The following is a 25,858-nucleotide window of genomic DNA, read 5'->3' on the forward strand; positions in this document are numbered from 1 at the left end:
CTGTTCACTCCCATCAGGACGCAGCCCGTAGGTGATAACACCAATTCTTTCACAGCGCTGTGTACAGTTAGGTTTTGCGTGATGACAAGGGCTGTGTTGACAAGTGGTTAAGCCTAGGCTCAGGGAACCAGACAGCCTGGATTCGAGTTCCAGCTTGGAGACCTTGACAAGTGACTAAGGCTCTCTCTGCCTCAATTTTCCTACATTTAAGATGGGAAATATAAGCATTATTACCTTGTGAGATCGCCATAAAGAATTCAGGATGGTACCGAGCATGCGGCAAACGTTCAATGATGTTATTAGCATCCCTTCATTTATCCAATGAGTATTTACTGAGCATCTGCCACAGACCAGACACAATTCCAGCCTTACCATAATAACAATCACAAGTATAATCACACGTAGTGAAAGAGCAGCTGATACTTCCCTCCCTCTCCCCCCCCCCCCATTCTTAGAAATGTCACTGAACATGGAGATGGCTGCTGGAGAAGATAGGATTTGGGGGACAAAGTTCCCGCCTGGAACTGAAGCTGGAGGCAGTGGGGACACAGAACCCAGGTCCCCAGGGGCTGTGGGCAGGCCCGTGTGCATCTGTGACATGTATGCTGAGATGGGCTGAGGCCACTCTTTGTAAAGACACATGGGGGAGATCCAGTGGTGCCCTGGGTGGAGGCTGGGAGGCTGCGGTGGGGGGTGATCACCGTACACCTTGTGTACCTTTTCAAACTGAACCATGTGATAATATCACCTATTCAAAAATAATTAAAATATTTTGTAACTTTGAAAACAGGAAAAGTTCTCATTAAGGGGATTTCAGATGTTGAGCTGAGTTGGGTTCTGCACAAGCAGAGCTAGGGACCTGCTTCCTTGTTTTGGCTAAGATGGTGCATTGTAGGTCCTTTCCCTTCTAGAGCTCAGAGATATTTTAAAAGTACAATAAGGGCGCCTGGGTGGCTCAGGCTGTTAAGTGTCTGCTTTCAGCTCAGGTTGTGATCCCGGGGTCCTGGAATGGAGCCCACAGAGCAGCAGGCTTCCTGCTCCCTTTCTCCCTTTCTCTCCCTCTCTCTCAAATAAATAATACATTTTTAAAAGTCTTTAAAAAAAAAGTCATGAAGAAGCTCCATGGACAAAGATGTTTACTGCATTGTGACATACAGACGTGGAATCAAATGGTGAACGACACTGCCCGCCGCTACCCGGCTCCCCACCCACCCACCCCACCCCACGTTCCAGCATTGGTCGCATCTGCTGTGTGCCCATGCTCAGCACAGAATAGGTGCTAGATGAAATTTTCTTTTTTCACATCAGCACTTCCTTAGTAAATCCTCACAAAGCTGTATTAGCAAGGATGGGGGCACGGCACCACGTTCTCTCAGAATGCCGCCAACGGGACTGAGGAGTTGATGCAGATGGAATCATCTGCCTACAAAGATAGAGCTGCATGTGTGCAAAACGACACACAGACAAGATGCTCCCTGGTCCAGTGTGGCATTGTCTGCAATGGGGAAAAGACTGAAAACAAGCTAAATGCCCATGATGAAGGGGCAAGGGAAGGAGATGGACACGAGGCAATGGTTAAAAAAAGAATGAAGATGCCCTCTATATCCTGATCTGGAAAGGTCTCCAGGACGTGTGGTCGAACGACAAAAGCAAATTACAGCATAGTATGTATACTGTGTTCCTTGGTTGGAGAAAAAAATAGATTATTTGTATTTGAATAAAGAAACTCTGGAAGAAGATATGAGGAACTAATAACTAGCTGGGCAAGGATGGGCATGGGCACATAGGGAACAAAGGTGGGAAGGATTTTTCACCATAACTCTTTTAAAAAAATTTATATATACATATTTTTTTAAAGATTTTATTTATTTATTCATGAAAGACACACACACACAGAGAGAGAGGCAGAGACACAGGCAGAGGGAGAAGCAGGCTCCATGCAGGGAGCCCAACGTGGGACTCGATCCCAGGACTCTAGGATCACGCCCTGGGTCAAAAGCAGGTGCTAAACTGCTGGGCCACCCAGGGTCCTCTCAAAAATATATATTTTGAATCCTGTGAATATACTACGTACTCACATGTGAACTAATAATGTTCCTGGACATTTCTGTCCACCAGGCATTGCTCTGGGTTAGCTAGAGTTAACCTTTAAAATAACCCCATAAGATAACTCTGATTATCATTCCCACTTTACAGAGGAGGAAACTGAGACAGAGAAGTCAAGCAATGCACTAAGGCCATGGAATTAGTAAGCAGCCGAGCCGGGACTTGAACCCTGGTGGTCTCCGAGTCTACGGTCCACGTTCTTGACCCACCCTGCCAAATCCCTCCAGATTCCTGCTTATGGTATAAGATGAAACAGTGAACATTATAAATATACAAGATGAGAAGTGAGGGAAGGACAGATCCTGTCCATGGGGCGTCTAGGTATGAATTCTACACAGACTGATCAAAACATTCACTGCAATTCCAGCTGGACTCCCAAAGGTGTTCTGTGAGAAGGGATGCGGAGAGGCCGAGGGCCAAGGGTCCCCCCAACACACCTGAAGAACGGGATAGCATTTTGTTTGCTGGGTACCAAGGCTTATTCTAGAGCTACAGTTATTGAGAAGGTGCAGTCTCGGTGCAGGACGAACGTGTAGGTCAGCAGACCACAATAGTCCAAAAACACACAGACATGTGGCACAGTCCCGATTCCTCCACAGCCACAGTAGGGCACTGAGGAAAGGGCCATCTCTGCAACAAAACGTGCTGAGACAATGGGGCATCCATGTGGGCAGAAAAGAAACTCGATTCTTGTTCACCACACACAAAAATCAGCTCCAGGGAGACTCTGTCCTGACCTAAATGTGGAAAGCAAAACAAAAAGCTCCCAGAAGAAAACAGTATCTTCACAAGCTGATGAACGGACGTGTAAAGCAGCACACACATGCCAACCTTAAATAAATTGACACTTGTGACCGCATTAAAATGGAGACTTTGCGGTTCATCCAGACACCACTCAGGGAGTAAAGTCATGCCCTCAGGGCGAGAAGGCCCTAGTTCACCCCAGAACCTGGGAGAGGCCACTGCCCGGGCTAACACAGGGCTCGTGCATGTCAGTAAGGACAAGACAAGGCAGACAGAGGCAAATGGGAAAAGGAGCCAGACGCCGGAATTCACACGGAGGGTGACCCGGAGTCCGAAATGCAGGCCCCCAGAGCCCACAAGGGGCTGCAGGGGGGAGGCTGCTTTACCAGGCCACGGGGGGATGTGGAGAGCCAGGCCCTTCCTGCTCCTTGCAGCACAAGCATCGACTGCTCCCGCCGTGGTGGTTGATCCTGGGATTAAGTGACTTCTTTCTCCTGCTTTACCCTTTACTTTTATGGGAGGCAGAAAACAGTTAGCGAGGACCTCGGGGGAATAATAAAAACGGAGGCGTGGATGCCTGTGAGCAAGCCCTCCTGGAGGCCACCGTGAGTGGCCACTGACCCTCTAATCGTGAGTCTGCAGAGGGGGCACCTGTGTGACGCTCATCCGCATCGCCCTGTCACAGACACTACAGCACACAAGCAGGAACGTGGCTGGGTCGCTGTGGCCCCTGCCTGGCCATCCCTCAGCCACCAGGTACGAGCCAGAGGGCAGGGCCTCTGCCCTGGGGATGGACCCAACCCAGCCCCACCCTCACCCGAGGCTCTCCCACCTTCTCATCTGGAAAAAACGGGAACTACCATCCTCATACCCACAGGGCCAACTCGCCAGGCAGGCCAGACACACTTAGCACAAAACAGGTCCAAAGGGACCAACCCAATCCCAAAAATTATCTCTCAGCCAGTAGAGTTTTCCCAGCTTCCAGGGAAAACAATGCTGCCCCAAAGGATGGTGGGCGATGATGGAATGTTCTGTGTCTGCCCTACGCAGTGCTCTCGCCATTTGCTGCCGGTGGCTCTCCAGGCACTTGAATTACGGCTGGTGCGACTGTTTCTGAATCTTATTTATTTATTTATTTATTTATTAAAGACTAATTTGGAGAGAGAGAAAGTGCCAGGGGGAGGGGCAGAGAGAGAGAGAGAGAGTCAAGAAGACTCCATGCTGAGCATGGAGCCCCATGCAGGGCTTGATCCCACAACACTGAGGTCATGACCTGAGCTGAAACCAAGAGTCGAGCACTTAAGGCACGAGCCACCCAGGTGCCCCTGTTACTTCATTTTAATTAACGTAACTTGTAAAGCAGCTACATGGTGGCCAAGGCCCTGGACACCACAGGTCTACAGCTTTACACCATTGTGTGTGAATTCGAGCACTATGTGGGGGATTTGTTTTTCCTCAGAAAGAGGAGAGAAAGAAGATGAAAAGGAAATTATATGCACGTTGAGCGTCACTGTCATTTGCTGTTACTGTGTTGGGAAAGCTCTTGGAGGGCAAAACTGTGCTCCAGATCACAGGTGGCAGCACTGAGGGCCCCTTCCCAGGAGGCTGCCCTGGGTCCGGATGTGCTCACGGATCCCAGCCCACCCCTTCCTTGGCTTCCGCGAAGCCCCTGTGGTCTCTGCTCACCTTGCTGATGCCTGGTCCTTCCCAGGGTGGCCCCGACGAGAAGCAGAGCTCGCGGGGTCCTGGGAGGAAGCGTCCCTTGCTCTTGGCAGCTCCTTACCTCCGGGAGCGCCAGCCCCCATGACCCTGGCCTCGTGACCCCAGCCTCTGGCCCTGCCTCCCACTTGCTCACCAAGTCTCCATCATCTGGGGAAGAAGGGAGGGCACGGTGCTCCCTTCCCCACCTGACCCGAGGCTGGGGAGGGAGAGGCAGCCGGGCAGGGCGGGAGGAGCCCAGCCCTGGGGGTCATGAGGCCCCTGGCAGACAGACGGGGCCCTCTGTGCCCTTGGGCCCCTGAGGGCCTCTGCTGGGAGTGCTCTATCCTCGCCCTGAGCCTCCGACCCAATCTCACGTGGAACCTGGCTTCTCACCGCCTAGAAGATGCGAGTGAGGGGAACACTGACCCCACGGCACATAGTAGGGACAAGACGGACTCGACTTGGCATGGAGCTCAACGAGGGCTCCCCTAGCAGTGCCCGGCGGCACTCGTCACCCTGACAGCTCAGGGGTATGGGAAGTGGGAGCCAGGGCCTGTTCCACCCTGTGCCATAGGCTTGCTGTGTGTCCTTGGACAGGTCTCCCTCCTTCTCTGGCCTCGTTCTCCGACCCAACGATGTTGGGGAGTGGCTGCAAGGTGAAACGTGGCCATAGCATGGGGTGTGCTCTGACAAGGCAAACCCTGTTTCTAAGCTGCAGGGGGGCGGGCACAGCCGGGCCCAGGGCTCGGGGCCAAATGCCGCGCTGACTACCATGGCCACCTCCCCTCGGGCTCTGCCGGGGGCCGTGTGGGGCCGTGCCCCGAGCACCTTGCAGGAAACGATCGCCGCATCCCGTTCCTCCCACCCCTGGTGACACTGAGTCACGCGGCAACCCACCTAACAGTTGTGACCACATTTCCTCTCCTGGGGGATCAGCAGTCACGTGGACGCTGCAGCCCAGCCCGCCGGTACTTCTAGGCAGCCACCAGCTCCCGACTGGTACCCCCACCCCCCCAAGGAACAAAAGGGATGTCCCAGTCACTGCGGGAAATCCCACCCTCAGGGCTGCGTCTCCTGTGGGTCCACGTCCCCCGCTGCCCACCGGTCCCCATCACACCCGCGCTGCACACTGTGCCCGACCTGATGTGGACAAGGTCCCCAGTGCCGAGTGGTCAAGACCCGGAGCTGCAGGAAGCCATGGATGCTGGCTCCTTCCCTTCGGGGCCGGCGGGGGCACCGAGGCGGACAGAGTGAAGCCCCAGGGCACGACAGGCACACGGCAGCCCAGCCCGGCTAAGCTATGTCCCTGCAACCCCAGGCCTGGGTTACGGGGCGGGCCCTGCTAGGGGGTGACAAGGCACAGATGGGTTGTCCACCTGGCCCACTCCACTGGGCCAAACCACGGGGTAAGGGGTGTGGGAGGTGAGGGGGTCTAGAAGGCTGGGGGGGGGCAGCGTTCCCTCAAGGATCCAGGCCAGCAGGCTCTAGGTCCTTGGGATGCAGGGACCGGGGCTCGGGGCCCAGGGCTCAGACAAAGCTGGACCCAGGTGCTGGCTCTTCTGCCGAGAGCTCAGATTCAGTCACTCGCTGGGCCTCAGTTTCCTTATCTGTGAGCTGGGCATTGTGACCCCAGCCCCCTGGGATTGGGACAATTAACTCAAAAAAGCTCTGAGCGAAGGGCCTGATGTAGAGCCTGCGGGCGTAAGCGCCGTGATTACTACTTATACCGCGACCACCCAGGAGACTTGCTTTTCACTTGCCTTGATTACCATGCTGCTCCCCACAAAGATTCTCCTTTAAAATGATTCACCTATTGATTTTATAGAGAGCGTGCAAGAGAGCGAGTGGGAGGGCGGGTGTGCATCGCACATGTGGGGGGCAGAAGCCGATGGAGAGAGGACCTCAAGTGGACTCAGTGCCCAGCGTGGATCCTGACCCGGTTCTGTCTCACGACCCTGAGATCGCAGCCTGAGCGGAAACCCAGAGTCAACGCTCAACTGACGGAGCCACCAGGCACCCCTGCACAGACTCTTCTCCTCGAATCACAGAACATGAAATAGCACAGACCCCTCCCCTTTGTGGAGACTGCCCCAGTCCTGAATGTCACCAGACGGGGGAGGGCCATGGCCTGGAGCCAGAGGGACAGTGCGTGTCCCAGGGCCTTGAGTGCCACAAAGACAGAGCACGTGTGGAATAGCACTTCTTGGTCAGAGGCATGAAGTGCAAGTGGCAGAAGCACGGACAGTGCAGGGGGGCCAACACGTCTACACGACGCACCTACAGCCGAGTCTCATTTCTGTGGTTGTCACGCTCTGTGAAGTCACCGTGAACACAGGCTGAGCCAAGGCTGAACCGCGACGTGCAGGGGAAGCATGGGGCTCAGGTTCCTGGGAGCCGCTGCTCACACGTTCTCGGCAGCTCGTCAGTCCATAACCCTCTTCAGGTGCATTTCTCTTAATACATGTTCCTGATGCACGAATCCTGAGCTCACGGCCCAGCCCGTGCACAGCACATGTAGCTGGCCCGAAGGAGCTTCCCAAATGCTCGTGCTTCCTTGCGAGGCCTTCGCCGCAGTGTTCTTGCCTTTGGGGGCTCAAGAGAGCACGAGGGCTTGGTGGCTGGGGACATTTTAAACAGTGAAATCACCAAGGCCACGCACTGCAAAACACGTGGCACCCACCAGGCCACGATGAGTCCCCTATGTGAAGGGCAAGAACTGAGACCAGGAGGCAGGGCCTGGTATCCACTGGCCTCGGGGTGCAGGTGTGCGTCGCAGGGCCTCCCGCTTTTCACCGCCGCGCACATGGCTGTGAGCCCCCCCACCCCGGGTGCTCCGACCTGGGCCTCCGGATCACTGCACTAGTAGGACTACGTGCAGATGGGGACTCGCTGGGTGAGGAGACGGCTGCCAACATGTGGCGGGCACCGAGCACAGCCCTCCAGTGCACCTGAGGAGCCACCGCAGCACCTGCCCCTGGGGAGCCCAAACCAGCACCAGCACACCTCCAGAGGGATGGCTGTGGCTGCGGGGCTGCCCCTCTGCCAGCTCTTGTCAGAGGAGGGGTGCATTTGGGAGGCAAACGGGGGGATGATGTTCGTGGCAACTACAGGGGAGCCTCTGAAGCCCCAAACCCAGAGGTGCCCCAAAAGCCACTCACTGGGCCTCCCCACAGGTCACCTTCGTGTGTGTGTGTGTGTGTGTGTGTGTGTGTGTGTTTTAAGAGAGGAGAGGGAGGAGGGGCAAGGGCAGAGGGAGGATTTTTTTTCTCTATGGAAATTCTAACCTGTTATGGGTCACACTGAGTCCCCCACGAAGACATGGTGAAGCCCTAACTTCAGCACCTCAGAATGCAACGTTATTTGGAAAGGGGGTTGTTGTGGATGTGATGAATTGAGATGAGGTCATTCTGGAGCAGGATGGGCCTGAATCCAGTGTGACCGGCCTCCTCAAGAGAACAGACAGACGCACACACGTGGGGCAGACGGCCGTGACACCAGGAAGCCAAGGTGGGGGCACAGCTATAGGCTGGAACCCAGCAGACGGCCCAGGCCCCAGAAGCTGGGGAGAGCAAGGAGGAGTCCACCCCATCTCCGAGGGCTTGCAGCCCCGGGATACCTCCCTGTCCCACTCCTGGCCTCCGGAACCGGAACCTGACACAATACACTTCTCTTGCTTTAAACCCTGGAGTCTGCGCTACTGTGTTGCAGCAGTGCCAAGAGACAAGGCACCGCGGTCTTTACAAGGCGACAGACCCGTCTCCATGTGCACGGCCTTCAGGCTGCAGCCCACAGGCCCTGACGCACAGCCTGTCCTGTCTGCCCTCGGAGCTCACAACCGAGGGCGTCCATGGACAGAGAGGACACCGTGACAGGTGCAGGGAGCATGACTTTGAGGCTGCTGACAGGCCTTCTGCTGCCCGGGGCCCTGCTAGCCATGTGGTCCCTCTGTGCATCAGAACGAGGTGCCCTTCCTCCCCACGAATGCAGGTGACCCCCTGGCCCCCACCTCCACCGCTTGACGTCACACATAGCTTGGCAGGAGAATGAAGTTTCAGCCCCCACTGGCTTCAATCTTAGCAGGTGCCTCTGTGCCGTGAGCAGCCTGCACAGCTGTGTGCAAGTTGTGCACGGAGCTGGAGAGCCGAGAAGCTTTTTTGCAGGAGGAGGAGGTGGGGCACGTGTGCTTAGTCTCTGAGGCAGGAAAGAGCTCACATTTTCCAGAGGCTGGAGGAGACACGGCCAGTGAAGACAACACACCCTGCCCCCATCTCCAAGGCCTCATGAATAGGAATGGCCTGCGCACTTCATGGAGTCTTGGAAAGCGCTGTGAGACGCGGGGACAGTCACTTCCCCTCTCTGTGCCATACTGAGCTCTGACCTCTGATGATGCTCACGCCAGGGATGCAGGCTGCTGTGGGCTGTTTCAAACCCCTTCCAGGGATACTTGCTCAGCCTGTCAAGGCAGCCCACCCCACTCAATCCCAGGCCACGCACAAGGGCCTTCCAGATGCAGCCCCGAGGGCCTCCTCATGCCCAGGAGGCAAGCTGGGGCCATGCAGGGCAGGTCCGAGCAGGCACTTCCCGACCCCAAATACACCTGTGCTGTGTCCTCAAGAGAGGAAGTCAGGCCCGGCCGTTTGAGGACGAACCTCTCCCAAGGCCAAGTACACAGGTAAGGAGATCACTGAAGACCCCCAGCAGCCAGGGTTCAGCACAAGCGCAGCTGGCACCCGGACTGTGCCCAGCAAGGAAGCAGAGAATGGGGTGCCGGGTGGCCCAGACGGTTCTGCATCTGACTCTTGATCTCAGCTCAAGTCATGAGGTCAGGGTCCTGGGACCGTGCCTGTGTCGGGCTCCCTTCTCAGCAGGGCATCTGCTTGTCTCCCTCCCCCTTTGCCCCTCCCCCTGCTAGCTCTCTCTCTCTCTAAAGTGAATAAATACATCTTTAAAAAAAAAAGAGGCAGTGAATTAATGAATGGATGGACAGACGGATGGATGGACCATGGCAGCCGGCAAGGACATGGACACTGCGCAGACTGGGCCTGGCCTTTCTGGAGCTTGGGCAACAGGAGGCCACGAGGAGATGCAGAGGTGCAGCACAGGAAGGGCTCGCCTATGGGCGTTCTCTGTCCACAGCAGAGATGGGGAGACGGATGCTAAAAGAAGAGACATGGCTGCTCAGTGATCCTTAGTCCCGTCAAGGCCCAGAACTGGGAGGCAGAACTCAAACCAGAATAACAAGTCTGCAGCTTCTGGAGAAATCTAAAACTCACAAGCACCCAAGGTGGAGAAAGCGTGTGCAGTCTAGTCTTTGAAATAAGAGCCTTGGTCAACACAAAACAGCCTTTTCTCTCTCCTCCCCTTCCTCCTTCCACTGCCCCTTGGGGGTGAAGACTTGCAGGCAGCCCTACAAGCAACTTTGTCATTGTTGACATAATCTGGTGTCATGTGACAAGGCAGGAAATGTCTTACATCAGTTAGGATTAAGTTTGTGTCAGAAAACCTAAAATAACAGTGATTTGAGTAAGATTGATGTGTATTCTTCTATCGTATAAAAGTCCAAGTAGCCCAGGGGTGGGATGATGCTCCAACACACGTGTAGGATGCTTATAATAGTGCTGCTCCACCCGGCAGCGCCTCCAAATTCACCTCGGACCCCAAGATGGCAGCTTCAACTCCAACCATCACGTCTGTGTTCCAGCCAACAGGAAAGAGGAAAGGAGAGAAAGGTATTCCCCTTCTCTTAAGGACACCTCCAAGCCAACGGCACTCCCCTTATATGTCACCATCCTGGACTGAATCACACGGCCACACTTAGCTTCAAGGAAACTGGGAAGCACCCAGTAAACATCTTCACCCCATTAAAATTCAGGGGTCGATCAACAGGCTCTGCTCTACCCTTGAATTCAAATACTCCCAGATGGTGATACGTCTTAAGGAAACGGTCCTCAAACCCTACACCCTCCTAAGTTTTCAGGAGCCGCATTGAAAACGGAGGGGGGGGGTGCGGATTATGGGATTACAAAGAGATCGACACATGTTCACCCCAACCACAAAAATGATCATAATTTGACGAAGACCAAGTGTCATCAAAGATGAGAGGTGGGTAACACATGCCCCCAGCACGGCCTCACACAGCGGACAGAGGGACGGGATCAACATGCCCACACAGACTGAACACAGTGGCCGGGTAGACACGCACTCAGACCAGGGGTGGCCCCAAAGTCGTGAACGGTTTGATGCCGTGAATGTCGTCACCATCTTTGTGTGTCCGTGTGTGCCCTTCAGGCATGCGGTGCACTCCAGAGGGGAATCAACAGCACACGGATGCACACGCAGGCCCACACGCCCTCACACACAGGGAACAGCAACCATGTAATCTCAGCCTAGAGACCTAGGAACCAACATCTTCCTGTGTGACAGGGACAACACCCCTGCCAGCAGCGATCCTCCTCACTCTGTGCTGCAGAGAAGGGCATTCTGGATGGGACAGGTGTAGTGACTTGCCCTGGCCGGCCCGCGCTAAGTGGGGACAGACCTGTGGTCTCTGCAGCGGAATTAACTCCAAGCTCCCCACCCTGTGGCTGAGGCCCACCCACTTCCGGGATTCAGCACATGGACTGTTGCTCTATACACTGGCCCTTCCCACCTGTGCTTCCCATCTACCCAGGATGTCCTCAGCTGCATTTGCCTGATTTCGGCTGTTAGAACCTCATTCTTCAAGATGCATCCAGGTGCCACCTCTGCTAGGTCCTGCCCGCTCAGCACAGGCAGGGGTAGTAGGACATGGGCAGGATCTTACATTGTGCCCTGTCCTGTCACTATGTGCATATTTCTCTTACTTTCCCTAATCGAGAAACTGGAAACTTCTCAATGTTTAATAAATGTTCAGTAAATGGATGGATGGATGAATGGATGGACTGGTGGCTGGATGGGAGGACGGAGAGAGGATGGAGAGATGGATGGGAGGTTGGATAGATGGATGGATGATGGATGGATGATGGATGGATGATGGATGGATGGATGGTGGAAGAGTATAGGGATGACTGGATGGAGAGAAGATGGATGCATGGATGGACCGGCATCTGAATGGGAGGATAGATGGATGGATGGGCTGGTGGCTGGATGGGAGGATGGATGGATGATGCATGCATGCAGGGATGGACTGGTATCTGGATGGAAGGATGGATGGTGGATGAGCATAAGGATGAGAGGATAGAGAGAGGATGGATGGATAGACAGACTGGAGTCTGGATAGGAGGATAGATGGATGGATGGATAGATGGGTGAGGATGGATAAAGAACTTATTAGTAGAGAAAAGAATCTCTGAATATATTTTAGATGGATGCTGTGTTGAAAATGTCAAGAACAGAAAGCGGCGAGCATAATAAATGCCATCATCAGGTGCCATCTGTAGGAAGCTGAGTCCTTGCTTTGAATTGCAACATCCCTAGAGAAATTTCCAGTATGTGTCTGTGACAGTGATTGGGATTGAAGGAGCTGGAGACAAGGAGGCCAGGGAGAAGGGTCCCTGGTGAATTCTGTCATGACAGCTTGCTCCTTAGCCAGAGATCATGAGATTGTGAACCTCCAACACAGAGTCCTTCACTTCTCTGGTCTCCAGAGGCAGGGGGGGCGGGGGGGATGCGCTCTTAGAGGGAACAGTTTAGCTCTGGAACGGCCTGTGCAGAAGAAAGCCCATGTGCACTGCGTGGTCCGTCCTTCTCCTGGGCTGCCCCTACAACCCCTGTCCCCTATCCACCCTCAGAAAGCAGGCTTTTTCATCAGGCCTATTTTCACCTACCGAATGTCAGCCACGGAGTTGGGCAGGTGTGGACAGCTGACATCCCATCTCTTACCTTGGGGGAATGGGTTCTTGGCTTTGACAGAGGTCTCAGTGTCAGTGATGAAGAGGGGGGGCCCCCTCGTGGGGGGGCAGTGTGCCCTAGGATGGGCTCCTCTGGGGCAGCCTGTCACTATGGGCTCCAAGGTCCCCGCCCCGGTGGCCCTCCTGAACCTTTCTGGGGGCACTGTGTGTCCGCCCAGTGCCAGGACGGAGGGGGCGGGGCCGGACTGGGGCCATCAGACCACAGGATGTGGCCTGAGCGTGCACCGTGGTGCACACGGCAGCAACAGGCCTTGACCACAACCGCTTGCTGGGCCGTTTCTTCTAAAAGGGAACTGACACTTCATGGCGGCTGGCTCGTTCTTTCCGACAAGTATGGCCTGGGCAGAAGCACTCCCAGGAGTTATAGGCAGACGCGGGCAGGGGCTCCATGGGTCACCAGAGCTACTCCTGGACCACTGGGTCAGCCTTGGGCAGCAGGGGGGCTGGCAGGCAGGAGAGCCAAGGTGGTGGCCATGACAGTGCCTTCCAGACTCTTCTATGGGAGGCAGGGGCTGACAGCTGCCCAGTTAGGGACTTCGTAGGCCCCCCATCTCATGGACACCTAGGGACATGGAGGGCTCCCCTGCACCCACCCATCGCTGTTTTGTCCTCCCAGGCCATGCTGACAGGAGGGAAGGGCCTGAGCTCACCATATAACCCTGGGGGGGGGCGGCACCCTGTGTCATCCATGGCCTGCACGGGGATAGGCTGGCTACCTCAGGGCAGCACCGGGCCTGTGCGGGAGGCCCCCGACCTGCCTGTCCTGGGGGAGCCCCCTGTCTCAGGCCTCATGCCTCCCACCAGGAGCTCCGGGACACATGGCTCTGCAACTCTCCAGCGACTCCCCGGCTCCCACACACCATGGCCTGAGCATTGTCCCCTTGTAACTACGGTCGCATTCAGTGGCGCCACAGCAACGTGGCCTTCCTGGCCCACCGTCCGGGCAGCAAGCTCTACCCGGGTGCTTGGGGCCGGCCCCACGGCAGCCTTCCAAAACCAATTGCACTTCTTTCAAAAATAAACCCACAGCAGTGAAAAAGCATTTCCTTCCAGGCACCAGGTCAGGGTGATGACCGGAAGCCGTCTCTCGGGGTCCCTGGCTCTTATGCAAGCGTTCGCATATGGTCCAGACTGTTCCATAGGCTGTCAGAAGGAAGAAGGGCGAGGTGATCCGCAGCAGGCACGCAGTCCCCTGGGCGCCAGCATCACTCCGCAAACCGGCTTCTGCTGCCTCTTGGCCCAGGATTCAGGGGGTCACCGAATGTCAGACCAGGCGGGGGCCCAGGCTCATTTCTCAGACGGGAGACTGAGGCCCAGAGACCGTCAGAGACTTGCCTCCTACAGACACTCCCACATCCCCAGGGGACGGGAGCCTTCACATCCGCCAGCCCCACCGACGCCCCAGCCTGCGAGCCTGCAAGCCCCTCCCGGTCAGCCAAGGAAGGCACAGGTAGGTCGCCGGTGATCACCAGGGGCGCTGGAGCGGCCGGGGCAGCATTTTATTCACATTATTTGGCCAAGAAGACATGGAGAACTAGCGACCACCACAATTCACCCAGTCACTCCATGAAAGAAAGGAGGCCTCACGTAGCAAAAACACAGGGACCGACCCCAACCTCAGAACAAAAGGCAGCTCTGCCCAGGAAGGGATGGTTCCACGACTCTGGCTGACGTACACTGAGCGCCACCACCAGAATCACCACCCTATCTTCCTCATTTCTCAGTGGACCACACACCTGCCCTTGGGGCCCAGCCTGGGCTCCCCCAGAACCTGCACACCCAGCTACCCCCATTCTTTGCTGGGGCCATGGAGCCTCTCGTATCACGGCTCCAGGGCTGGCCTGCCCCTCCCCTGGTCTCCTCCCAGAGAAGCGAGGAAATGCAACTGAGGACAGTAAAATGAAGTGACTGGGGGCAACACAGGGACCCTACCCTCCTGCTCCAGGCTGGGGGAGGGTGTGGTGGCCCCAGGAGGTCACCACCTGCTGCACAAGGGGAGTCGGGCTCCTGACCCCCATCCACCACCACCACGCCAACCCCGTCCTGGGCCCCACCCTGAGGTCTGGGGTGTCCTACAAATAGTTCCAGCAGTTCAGGTGCTTTAGGACACAAAAGAGAAGCTTTTGCGAGGCAAGCTTTAGAATCCCGTTTAGGAAATCGTTGTCCTCCAGCATTTATTGAGTGCCAGCTGTGTGCAGGGCAGAAAGACGTGCAGGTGAAAGATCTGATCCCTTTCATTTGAAAGTTTATAGAGTGTAAACAGGAAGACGTGATATCAAAGGGGTTTTAGTGTCTCTACGTAGATAAGTGGTTCATGCAAAAAGTTTTTTGAGTATCCACAGAGGAGAAAGGTCCAAGAGCTGTGTGGAGAGAAGGCTTCATGGAGGAGGTGGCAGCCTCCCAGCTGGAAGGACCTCTGTGGGCAGAGGCGGGAGGCTACGGCAGCTGTACATGCCAGGGAGGGCAGAGAAAGTAAAGCTGTGTACCAGCTTCGTGCAGGACTGGAAAGGGTTACAGGGGGTCCCTGAGGGCCTTTCCAGGAGCACATCGTGGCACCTAATGGTGATTAGGGGCTCTAGGGGGTCACGCTGTCCTTTCCACCCAGCCTGTGGGACCTCGGCAGGGGCTGGACGGCTGTCTTCTGTCTCCAGGAGCAGGAGCCATCACCAGAAAGGCTCATCTGAGCAGGGGGCGTGAGGGGTGGTGGCAGGATGGTGTCGGGGCGCCCGCGTGCTCAGGGGGATAAGCATCCGGCTCTTGGTCTCCACTCAGGTCACAATCTCCTGGTTGTGATCAAGCCCCATGTTGGGCTCTGTGCTCAGCACAGAGTCAGCCTCAGACTCTCTGTCCCTCCCCTTCCCTGCCCTCATGTGCACGCTCGCGCGCACGCTCTCTCTCTCTCTCTCTCTCTCTCAAATGAATAAATAAATAGATAAATGAATAAATATCTTTAAAAAGCAGAAGAATAAATAAGAGTCATTAAGATCCCAGTTCTCATCTTTAGCTTCTGAAAACATGTGTTTTGGACGCCCGTGGGGTGGGATAAATGGCAGGTCCAGGGTGACAGTCATTACATGGCCAGAAGCTCTAAGCTGTGGCCGCCAGAGTAGCGCTCATGGTCCCCAAGCCAACTTGCCAAGAACAAGGGGACGCCGGGCACTCACTCCCTTCTGGGGGAAGACAGCTAGGGGTGCACAGGAAGCCCGAGACTTTTCTGAGTCACCCGCCCCTGGTGGGGGCTCTTTCTGGGGACACAGGCTCTTCAAAACGCTACAGCAACCCGGACGCTGAGGATGGGCTTCCTTCCCACATAGGCTGTTTCCCTCAGCACGTCCAGCCAAGACTCACCTCCCCTGCTCTGATGACCCAAGGGCAGACTCTCCCTGCCGAAACCCCACTCTACGGTTCCCCATCCCGGGGCTTTGCTCAGAAGCTTCTCCCCTCCAGTCCTGTCCTCACTCCTCAATGCTGCTGCCTACACAGCTCTGCTCATTCATCCCTGCCTGGGTGGCACTGGGGTGACCGCCACTGAAGGGACCGATGGCCTCTGTGATGGGATAGAGAGGACGGAGCTGGTGGCTGCCTGTCCACACCCCACCCCCGCTCCAACCCCTGGCTGCGAGGCACCCCTGGGGCCCCCTTCACAGAGCATACCTATCCTGGGTTCCTTTCTGTCTTTTATTTTTTGATCTCCTGGATTAAAATGCAGGTGTCTTCATAGGATTTGAAGCTTTTAATGCTTTCAACCTCAGTAAAGATCCCCACACAGGGGCCCAGACCTAGGATAGGTCCTTGCAAGTGGTAGGGGAGATGAGGGGGAGGGCCTTGGGGACAAATGTGCTGAGACTCCCCCATCCCAAGCAGACCCTGGGCCAACCCCCTCCTCCCCAACACGCTTCCCAGGTGGTGTGTGGCCCGGAAGTACAGGCCCTAGCTGCTCAGGTAACCCATCGCAGCCCATGGGCCAGAGCCTCTTTTAGGGTCTGGAAGGGGGTGGGTCTCCCAGCTGAGCGCCCACCAGGACCACCTGGGAGCCTGAGCCCCTGAAAGTCAGGAAGGCCAGGTCCGCAGACAGAGCTGGAGCTGGGACTTGGGACCTGGGACCCTGAATTCATCCCAGGTCTGGGTGGGCCCCAGCCCAGAAGAGCCCCCAGTCATAGCTCCTGTAGTGCTTGGGGGACCCATCTCAAGGGGTTCAGCAGGACCCCTGCACCATGTCAGCCTCTCCCAAACCTTGGGGATTGGCCCAGGCAGCCCCTTGCAGGCCCAGGGCCCAGGAGACCCGATTTCTGAGCCCAGTCTCGCCTCCACCTCCTAAGACCTTGGCTAAGTCACTTCCTCTTTCTGGGTTGCCTTTCCCTCGCTGAATTAGATCCAAGAGTGAAATCCTTTTTCAAATAAAATCTCAAGCAGACTCTCAATTGATCAGACATATAAAAGTGGGAGCTCTGCGTGTCCACGTCCTCAGTGACCCCTGCACAGCTTGGCCGCTGGCCTCTTGGCAGGTCACAGAGTCACCAGGCTCATCCTCAATGCCCCGTCCTCTCCTACCTCACCTCCAAGTCACCAGCCCAGCACCCTAGCCCGCAGCCCTCCCTCCTGCCTCCCCAAAAGCCTCTTTCCCTGCAGATTTCCCTGTCCCAGCTTCTGTTCCCCCAACAGTCTATCTGCACCATGGCCCAGTGCCAATCAGACCACCTCTCTGCGCAAACCCTATCGGTGGCACCTGGCACTCTCCAAAGCCGTTACCCAACCAGACCACCTTCTGTCCTCATCTCCCACACTCTCTACTCCATGGCCCCTGGCCTCCAGGCTCCTGACATGCCAGCAGCATCCTCCAGGGACTTGTCTTGCTCTGCCACTTCCTTTAGGCCTCTCCCAAACACCACCTCCCTGGACAGCCTGTCCGCTTTTTCTTTCTCTCTAGCTGACACTCTCAACAAGAAGTAGATGGAGCTTGCTTTTGCCAAATCCTCCCACTCCTCCTCCAGCGGGCTGACACCCACCTGACACTATCCTAGCTCCCGCGGGGTGAGGGAGACAGGCATGCTCCCTGGCTGTCCGAACATCATCTCCTGGCTGCGAGGAGGGGGTTTTGGGGAGCCAAGTGGAAAGAAGAGTCCTCACTGAGGACTCAGATCTCAGCCCTGAGGGTCAGCAGGGCCTGGGGGTGGCCTGGGGGTTGGAGTTGTAGATGATCACTCCTCATCATCTTTGGGCTGCAACACAGGTGGAGGTGCAGCCCAGGAATAGGTGATGCATGGGAGTGCACCCGAGAACTGCCTTATAGTGCCTGAAGGTCAAGAAGGACTGGGTCTCCTGCAGCAGAAGCTAGGGGAGGGCAGGGGGCAGCTCACATTCAGGAATTCCTTAGGTGTGCACCTGTCAAAGAGCTGCCACAGGAACAAGCTCTTGGGCCCTGGAGGTATGCAAGTACCTTCCAGGAATGTTCTCAAAGGGATTCCCGCCTGTACCAGGCCCAAGGTTCGGTGAGGTACCCTTTAGGAACCCTCCCACACAAAAGGTCCTCTTAAATAAAGTGATGTTTTTAGCAACAAGCCAATATTCAATGTGCCAGGACTGTTCTGAGCAGGCCTGGGCTGGTGTGTTAACCCTTAACTGCCTGTAGGCAGCTGCTTAAATATCAATTCATCCAAACCTCATAACAATCCGATGAAGTGAGTGTTACTGTGACCTCCCAGTTTACACATGAGGCAAAGGCCAGGTCTCCCGTCCAAGGTTAAATAGATGGTAAACAGAGATAACTACTGTTATCAACGATAAGTATTAAGAGTTTATGGGTGAATGTGCAAAGCTTTTTTTTTTTTTTTTAAGATTTGTTTATTTTTAGAGAGAGAGAGAGTAAGGGAATGTATGAGCAGGGGGAGGAGCATCTCCCTTTCTGGGGCGGGGGAAAGAATCTCAAGCAGACTCCCTGCTCATCAGGGAGCCCCACCCCTGGCTGACCCAGGGCTGGATCCTGGGACCCTGAGATCATGAACTGAACCCAAATCAAGAATCAGATGCTCTGCTGATTGAGGCACCCAGGGGCCCCAATGTGCAAAACTCCTTATGCATCATCTCATTTAACCCTCAAAACAACTGTGTGAGGGCAGGAACTATTATTTGTCTTCATTTTATAGATGTAAGTAAACTGAGGCACAGAGAGGTTAAGTAACTGACCCAGTAGGGAACAAAGACAAAAGGAAATGGGGAAGGCGATGTCATTCTGCTGTCATTCCTAAGGTGGAGGGGCGCGGAGAGGTCAGGACCCTGGCCCCCCACCTCTCCTTTCTCCCTGGGAAACTCCTCCCTGCTCCACCTTGAAATACTGGGTGTGGTAGAAACCAGCGGAAGGGGCCCCTTCCCCTACATAATGTCCAATTCTTCCCACCGGATGACGTTTGTCTTTGCAGAGGTCACTTCCAAGGGAAAACATCCAGGCAGAATTTCCCAGGAGGGGCCTCGATGGGAGGAGGGGGCATTCAGATGCAGAAGAGTTAAGGGCCCCTCGGAGCCATCCCTCCCACCGGGGTGGGAACCGGTTACCCCCTCCCGTCGCGCAGCGCAGATCTGCCCATTCCCCTTGTTTTAGGAGAGGAGAGCTGGAGGCCGGGGCGGGGAGGGGGGCGGCTAGGCCGGGCGGCGGCGGGGCGCCCCGCTCGCTCTGGAGGAGGCCCCGGGGTTTTTAAACCAGAAAGCCAGGAACGGCAGCCCGGGGGGGGGGCGCCCCTAAGCCTTGGCACCCAGAAGGGCTCTGCGAGGCTTTCCCGAGAGTCCGCCTGCAGGGGGGGGGCCGGCCGGCACCTGGGGAAGCTCTCCCGGCGGAGGGCGCAAGGCCGAGGGCGCAGGGCCGAGGGCGGAGGGAGCAGGGCGGAGGGCCGAGGGTGCAGGGCGGAGGGCGCAGGGCAGAGGGTGGAGGGCGCAGGGCGGAGGGTGCAGGGCGGAGGGCCGAGGGTGGAGGGCGGAGGGCGCAGGGCGGAGGGCGCAGGGCAGCGGGTGGAGGGCGGAGGGCGCAGGGCAGAGGGCGGAGGGCGCAGGGCCGAGGGCGCAGGGCGGAGGGCGCAGGGCAGCGGGTGGAGGGCGGAGGGCGCAGGGCAGAGGGTGGAGGGCGCAGGGCGGAGGGTGCAGGGCGGAGGGCGCAGGGCAGAGGGTGGAGGGCGGAGGGCGCAGGGCAGAGGGTGGAGGGCGGAGGGCGCAGGGCCGAGGGCGCAGGGCAGAGGGTGGAGGGCGGAGGGCGCAGGGCAGAGGGCGGAGGGCGCAGGGCGGAGGGCGCAGGGCCGAGGGCGCAGGGCGGAGGGCGCAGGGCAGAGGGTGGAGGGCGGAGGGCGCAGGGCAGAGGGTGGAGGGCGCCGGGCGGAGGGCGCAGGGCAGAGGGTGGAGGGCGCCGGGCGGAGGGCGCAGGGCAGAGGGTGCAGGGCGGAGGGCGCAGGGCGGAGGGCAGAGGGCGCAGGGCGGAGGGCGGAGGGCAGAGGGCGGAGGGCGCAGGGCGGAGGGCGCAGGGCGGAGCGCAGCCCTGAGCCTCGCCCAGAAGCGAGTTCGGGTTCTCGGTCCGGGCGCTCGCCCCAAGCGGCGGCCCCAGCCGCTCCCGAAAGCCGGTCCCCGAGCGAGTGGGGCTTCAGGCGCCGAGCCGCGGCCTCGCGCGCTCCCGAGGGCCCCCGCGCCCCGACCCCCCCCCGGCGTCCCCGCGGGTGGGCGTCCCCGGGCTGCCCGAGGGCGGGGATCCCGGGGGCTGGCGGGACGCGGCCCCGGGGGGCGGCTTCTGCGGCTCGCGGCACGGGAGCTCCCAGCCTCCCCGGTGCGCGCGCCGGGCCGTCCAGGCTTCCCGCAGGGCCACGCGTCCGGGTCCCGCCGCCCCCGGGGTCCCGCCCCGACGCCCCGACGCCGCCCGGGCCGCAGGCAGAGGGGCGCTCCCCGGACTTACCCCGCGGGGCCCCCGCGCGCGCCCGCCCCGGCCCGTCGGATCATGCCGCCGGCTCCGGCCGCTGCTCGGGGGCTCGGGCCGCTGCTCCGGGGCTCGGGCCGCTGCTCCGGGGGGCTCGGGCCGCTGCTCCGGGGCTCGGGCCGCTGCTCCGGGGGGCTCGGGCCGCTGCTCCGGGGCTCGGGCCGCTGCTCCGCGGCTCGGGGGGCTCAGGCGGCGGGCGGCGCGGGCCGCCGTGTCCCGGGCGCCCGCATGGCCCCGCCGCCCCGCCGCCGAGTGGGAGCCGCCGCCGCGCCCCGGGCCTCTCGCCTCCACTTCCTGTATCGGGGCGAGCGGGGCCTTCAGGAAGAGGCTGGCCCTGGTGGTCAAGGGCTGTCTGCGGACGCCGCGGCCGAGCCCAGCCCAGCCCGAGCCGGGCACACGGAAGCCCGCAGGCGGGGGGGGGGGGGGGGGGGGGTCCCGCAGCAGGTGCCCGGAGGGAAACTCAGGGAAAAGTCTCCCACCCTCCTAGGGGGAAGAGCCCGAGGGCGGGAAGGCGCGGGGAGGGGGGCTGCACCCACTGGCGGCTGGGGAAGCCGAGAGCCACGAGCCTCAGCCTCCTGCCTCAAGGAGCCCAGCACTCAGCCAGGGGCAGCCCCAGACCAGAGGCAGGCGGCCGCCTCCACGTCCCTGACAGGTGGCCTTGCATGCCTCCACTAACAAGGAACTCACTGCTTTACAAGGTAGTCCGAGGGAAGCGTGCAACGCACCCAGGTGGGGTCAGGGCCAGGCAGCCCTCGAGATCATGCAAATACAGCAGCCAGGCCACTCCTGTGGGACCAGGAGGCCTGTCTTCTAAGTGCCTGGGCCCTCAAAATGCGTCCCGAGCCTGCTGCCCTCAGAGCCTTTCACAGCGACGGGACAGGACCAGTCTCCACAGGTCCCCCCGAGTATCACACCGGGTTCCTCAGCCCTGGCATGCCGACGTTTGGGGCCAGGTAACTGCTGTGGGGGCTGCCCCGGTCCCGTGGGGTGTCCGGCAGCACCCTGACCTCCACACACCAGATACCTGGAGCGTCCCCACCCGCTGTGACCACCAGAAGTGTCTCCAGCCTCTGCCCCGTGTCCCCCCGAGACCCACTGGCCTGAGGCCTTCGTTTTACAGAGGAGAAAACAGAACCATAAAGGAGAGGAGGAGCCTCGCCCGAGGCCACACACGGGCTGAGCAGACAGAACCAGGCCCGAGTCCACGCATCCAGACCCTGCCCTCCATGCCTCGGCCCTGCTCCCCACACGCCCTGCCTTGGCCCAGTCCACCTGGTGGAGGTGAGAGAGGAGAGGATCTCTGTGCCTCAAGGCAGCACAGCCTGGAGGAGGGACTAGAAGACTGTGCAGCCGCTTCAGGAGACCACCTGGCCACTCCTCAGAAGGTGAAGCATGGAGTTAGTGCGTGACACAGTAGGCCCCCTCTCAGGGCTGCACTGCCTGGAAACACACACACATGTTCACACATGCTCGTGCCTGAGTGTCCGTAGCAGTACTGCTTACGTTGATGAAAAGGTGGGAACAGTCCCAGTGTCCGCCAGCCCATGAGCAGATCAACACAACACGGGCGCTCTGTGCAACGGTAGGTGACTGGGCCATGAACAGGAATGTGGCACTGACCCAGGCTTCAGCCTGGATGCACCTGGCAAAGACACTCCAAGGAAGAAGCAGGAGGACTGAGTAAGGAAAGGGTTAATGAAGGTGGAGGCGGGGAGAGAGGGAAGCCCCAGACACCCTGAGGACCCTGCGCACAGGACCCCAACTGGGGGGAAGTGCTGAGGCGGACAAAACCAAGAAAACCGCAGGTAAGAGAGCAAAGTGGACCGCCTGGCCCTGGATGTCAGAGCATATCTCGGGGGCCGCTACACTGTAGTCCCAAAGCGACTAGACCGCAGAGGAGTGAGCCAGCAAGAGTGTTATCAGCAGTGCTCGCTCAACCCGACGTGGCGCAGCCGTCTCAGGGCCACAGGCCTCCTGGTCAGCTCGCAGTGGAGGTGGCCAGCAAGCCCCCTCACCCCCACCCCACCTGGGCAATCCCCGGGGGACACCCCTCCCTCTAGAGAGCTCTCTCCTCTCCCTTTGGCTCTCACCCTCGCCTAATAAACTTTCACTTCATTTCATTCTTTTGTGTCCGCGAGATTCACTCTTAGACGCTGGGACATGAGAAGAGCCCTGCGACCCTTCACGGGGCCGCCTCCTGTCGGATCCCATTCGCACAGAGTGTCCAGAACAGGCAAATCCACGGAGACAGAAAGTCAACTGGCTGGGGGCGGGGCACAGGGAACGAGCGCGCCAGTGGCTACAGGGGACTTTTAGGGGAGAGGGGGCAGTGAAGAAAATGCCCTGACATTGACTGTGGTGACGGTTGCACAACCCTGTGGTCACACTAACCCAGTGATTTGTACACTTGAAATGGGTTAATTGTTCGGTCCATGACGTCCATCTCAGTTAAGCTGTTTTTCTTTTTTAAACATATGGCCTCCAGGAGGCTATGCTGACCGCTCGGGCCACGTCTCTGCGACCTCCACCCAGGTCCCTATGGCCCAGTCGTGAGAGCCTCTCCTCCGGAGGCTGACCGCCTCCTCCCTGGAGGACACTCTCCCGCGTCTCCCTGGACAGGAACTGTAGCCCCCATTTGAAGACCTGAGCTTTGGGGACGGACTTGTGTTCCAGTCCCGCCCCAGGGCCCCTGGCTGGGAAGGCCCAGGCAAGCCACTCTCAAGTGCCTCGCCGCACGGTCCTTGGGAGCCATGGAGTGACACTGCAGACATGCATGGCCCAGGGGCCACTACTCCTGGCCTTTTGCTGCTGCTCAAACAAGCCACGGGCTACTCACCGGCCTCCCTTCACCAGGGGACAGGCCAATCCAGCTGTCCCACCTGCAGCAGCTTTTCAGGGGCAGGCGATGCCAGCCTGACCTACGAGTCACTCCCTCTTCCATGCCCTCCCATCCCCCAGTGAAGGCTTCTGTCAGCTTCCCAGGCCTCTACTGAGGCAGGACAAGCCCCTCAAAGCCTGGGTTCCATGTGCACAGCCCCAAGGTCCTCACCTCCGCAAGGCCTGCCGCTCCCCGGCTCTGTGAAGACAATTCCTCAGGAAGACACCAGATGGGCTCCCACTCTGCTTCCGCGCTGCTCGCCGATGGAAAAGGAAGTTGCCAAGGTACCAGAAACCCGAGCAGCTTCTACCGGTCCGAACTTGGCCTGGGCCAAGTTTGCCCCGTGGGTCCTTCCTGGGCCCCCTTTGACCCATCTGGTCCTCACGCATCCCCTCCTCTGTCCCAGGACACACATCTCAGGAGTCGTGCTGCCGTGGGGCCTGCAGGCACCTTCCCCAGAGCCGCGCCCATGTCCGCACATGTCCATAGCACCCCGGGCCCGATCTCCCTCCAGGGAGCTACTCCTCCCAGTGGCTCCAGGAGAGGCTGACAACTTTCTGTCCTAGTTGCGAGGGAACACGTGCTCTAGTCTGGCCTAGCCCAGCCCTCCGTTCGCCGGGCACAGTGAGTAGTTCGTGGACAAACTCAGGACCCAAGTTGGGCCAGTAAGATCCTGCCCTGGGGGATCCCTGGGTGGCTCAGCGGTTTAGTGCCTGCCTTCGGCCCAGGGCGTAATCCTGGAGTCCCGGGGTTGAGTCCCACATCGGGCTCCCTGCATGGAGCCTGCTTCTCCCTCCGCCTGTGTCTCTGCCTCTCTCTCTCTCTCTCTCTCTCTCTGTGTGTGTGTCTCATGAATAAATAAATAAAATCTTAAAAAAAAAAAAAAAGATCCTGCCCTGGGACTTGTCGTTGGCACCGCAGGGCAAGCCAGCCGCCCCTCCCCTCCCAGGCTGGCTGAGCTAGGACAGTGTAAACTGCGGGTAGTGCACTCGCCAGCGGGGCCACTGTGTGGCAAAGTGGTTCCCAGGAAGGAGCCAGGGTGGAGACCATGCCTGCCCTAGCAGCACCCTTCGAGGTCAAGATTCCAACATGCTCCACACAGTTTTCCAGAGTGGCTGCACCAGTTCACCAACAGTGTAAGAGGCTTCCCTTTTCTCCGCATCCTCTCCAACATTTGTTGTTTCCTGCCTTGTTAATTTTCCCCATTCTCATAGTGAAAGGGAATATAAGGGAAGGGAGAAGAAATGTGTGGGAGATATCAGAAAGGGAGACAGAACATAAAGACTCCTAACTCTGGGAAACGAACTAGGGGTGGTGGAAGGGGAGGAGGGCGGGGGGTGGGGGTGAATGGGTGACGGGCACTGAGGGGGGCACTTGACGGGATGAGCACTGGGTGTTATTCTGTATGTTGGTAAATTGAACACCAATAAAAATTAATTTAGTAAAAAAAAAAAAAGATTCCAACATGCTAACGCCACTGCTCCATTCAACATCCCCATTGCAAGAACGAATACGGTCCCTTTTATCTTCCTTTCCTTTTTGAAAACCCCAAACCCAGTTGGAGCTCCTGCTGGGCCTGGGGGACATCCAGTCGTGCAGCAGAACCATAGGAATGACACACAAACCCCTGAATGTGAGAGGCTGGTTTGCTTGTGTGTGTGTGTGTGGGGGGCTCTCATGTGCACCTGCTCCAGCCCCCTCCCCCTCCAGGTGAGGGAAAACAGACTGGGTCCCAAGGAGCACTGTGGGAATTTTCAGGGGAAGGTCACCCTCAGGAGGTCGCCTTCGAGCCTTGCTGGAGTTTCCGGGGACTCATAGGAAAGAAAAAAGTCTCACAGTGGAGTCTTGCCTTTTAAAATGTCCCCAAACCTTGCTTCTGAGTTGGATAAGAGACTTCGAGGAAACAGTGTGTTGTTGCCACAGAAATCCTCCTTCTACCTAGAAGGGTCAACGAGAGCAGGGGCTTGAGTGAGGCTGCCAGGGTTCAAATCCCAGCGCTGTCACTTAGTGGCTGTGTGACCTCAGGCAAGCTGCTCAGCCTCTCTGTGCCTCTTTCAGCATCCTCACCTGTGACACGGGTGCACTAGCGCCTACCTCCTAGGGCTGCCGTGAGTGTCGCCTGAGCTTCCACAGGTCAGGGGCTGCGAACAGGGCCTGCGGATAGTACATGCTCAGTGCACGTCAGCTCTACTGTATGTACAATGATGACGGCCTTTACTGTGCCAGTCGGATCTCGCCAGAAACAAATGGGGTATCTGATCCGGATAATTTGAGGAGGTTTACATAAATTTGTAGGTGAGGAGGTCCCAGGGAGGATGCCATCAGCCTCAGACCTGGCAACTTCCTGAGCCTGAAGGGGTGGTCAGCGGACCTAGAAGTAAGACGTCCTGTCCTGTAGAAAGCCCACAGGGGGTAGGAGCAGGGACCTCACACACAGATGCCGCCCGCTGGCCTCAGGAGGGCCCTGGGAAAGCAAACGCACTGACCCTTCTCTGTACCTCCACCTCCTGTGACAGGTGCAGGGCGGGGGCTCCAGAGAGGCCTTGGGGGCCCATTGGGCAGGTCCTGTGGGTGCAGGGTCCCTGAGGATCAGCC

General features: G+C 58.0%; 1 protein-coding gene across 1 annotated transcript in view; it reads right to left on the reverse strand.

Annotated features, from left to right (window-relative positions):
- RIN3 (Ras and Rab interactor 3) overlaps positions 1–20,643 on the reverse strand; it is a 106,892-nt gene extending 86,249 nt beyond the window's left edge. Inside the window, exon 1 of the mRNA XM_055333664.1 lies at positions 20,365–20,643. Within this exon, the coding sequence (XP_055189639.1) occupies positions 20,365–20,408 (44 nt within the window). The 5' untranslated portion in view covers positions 20,409–20,643. The remainder of the gene's footprint in view (positions 1–20,364) is intronic.
- Between the last annotated feature and the right edge of the window lie 5,215 nt (positions 20,644–25,858).

Source organism: Nyctereutes procyonoides, unplaced genomic scaffold, assembly GCF_905146905.1.
Source record: "Nyctereutes procyonoides isolate TBG_1078 unplaced genomic scaffold, NYPRO_anot_genome, whole genome shotgun sequence".
NCBI lineage: Eukaryota > Metazoa > Chordata > Mammalia > Carnivora > Canidae > Nyctereutes > Nyctereutes procyonoides.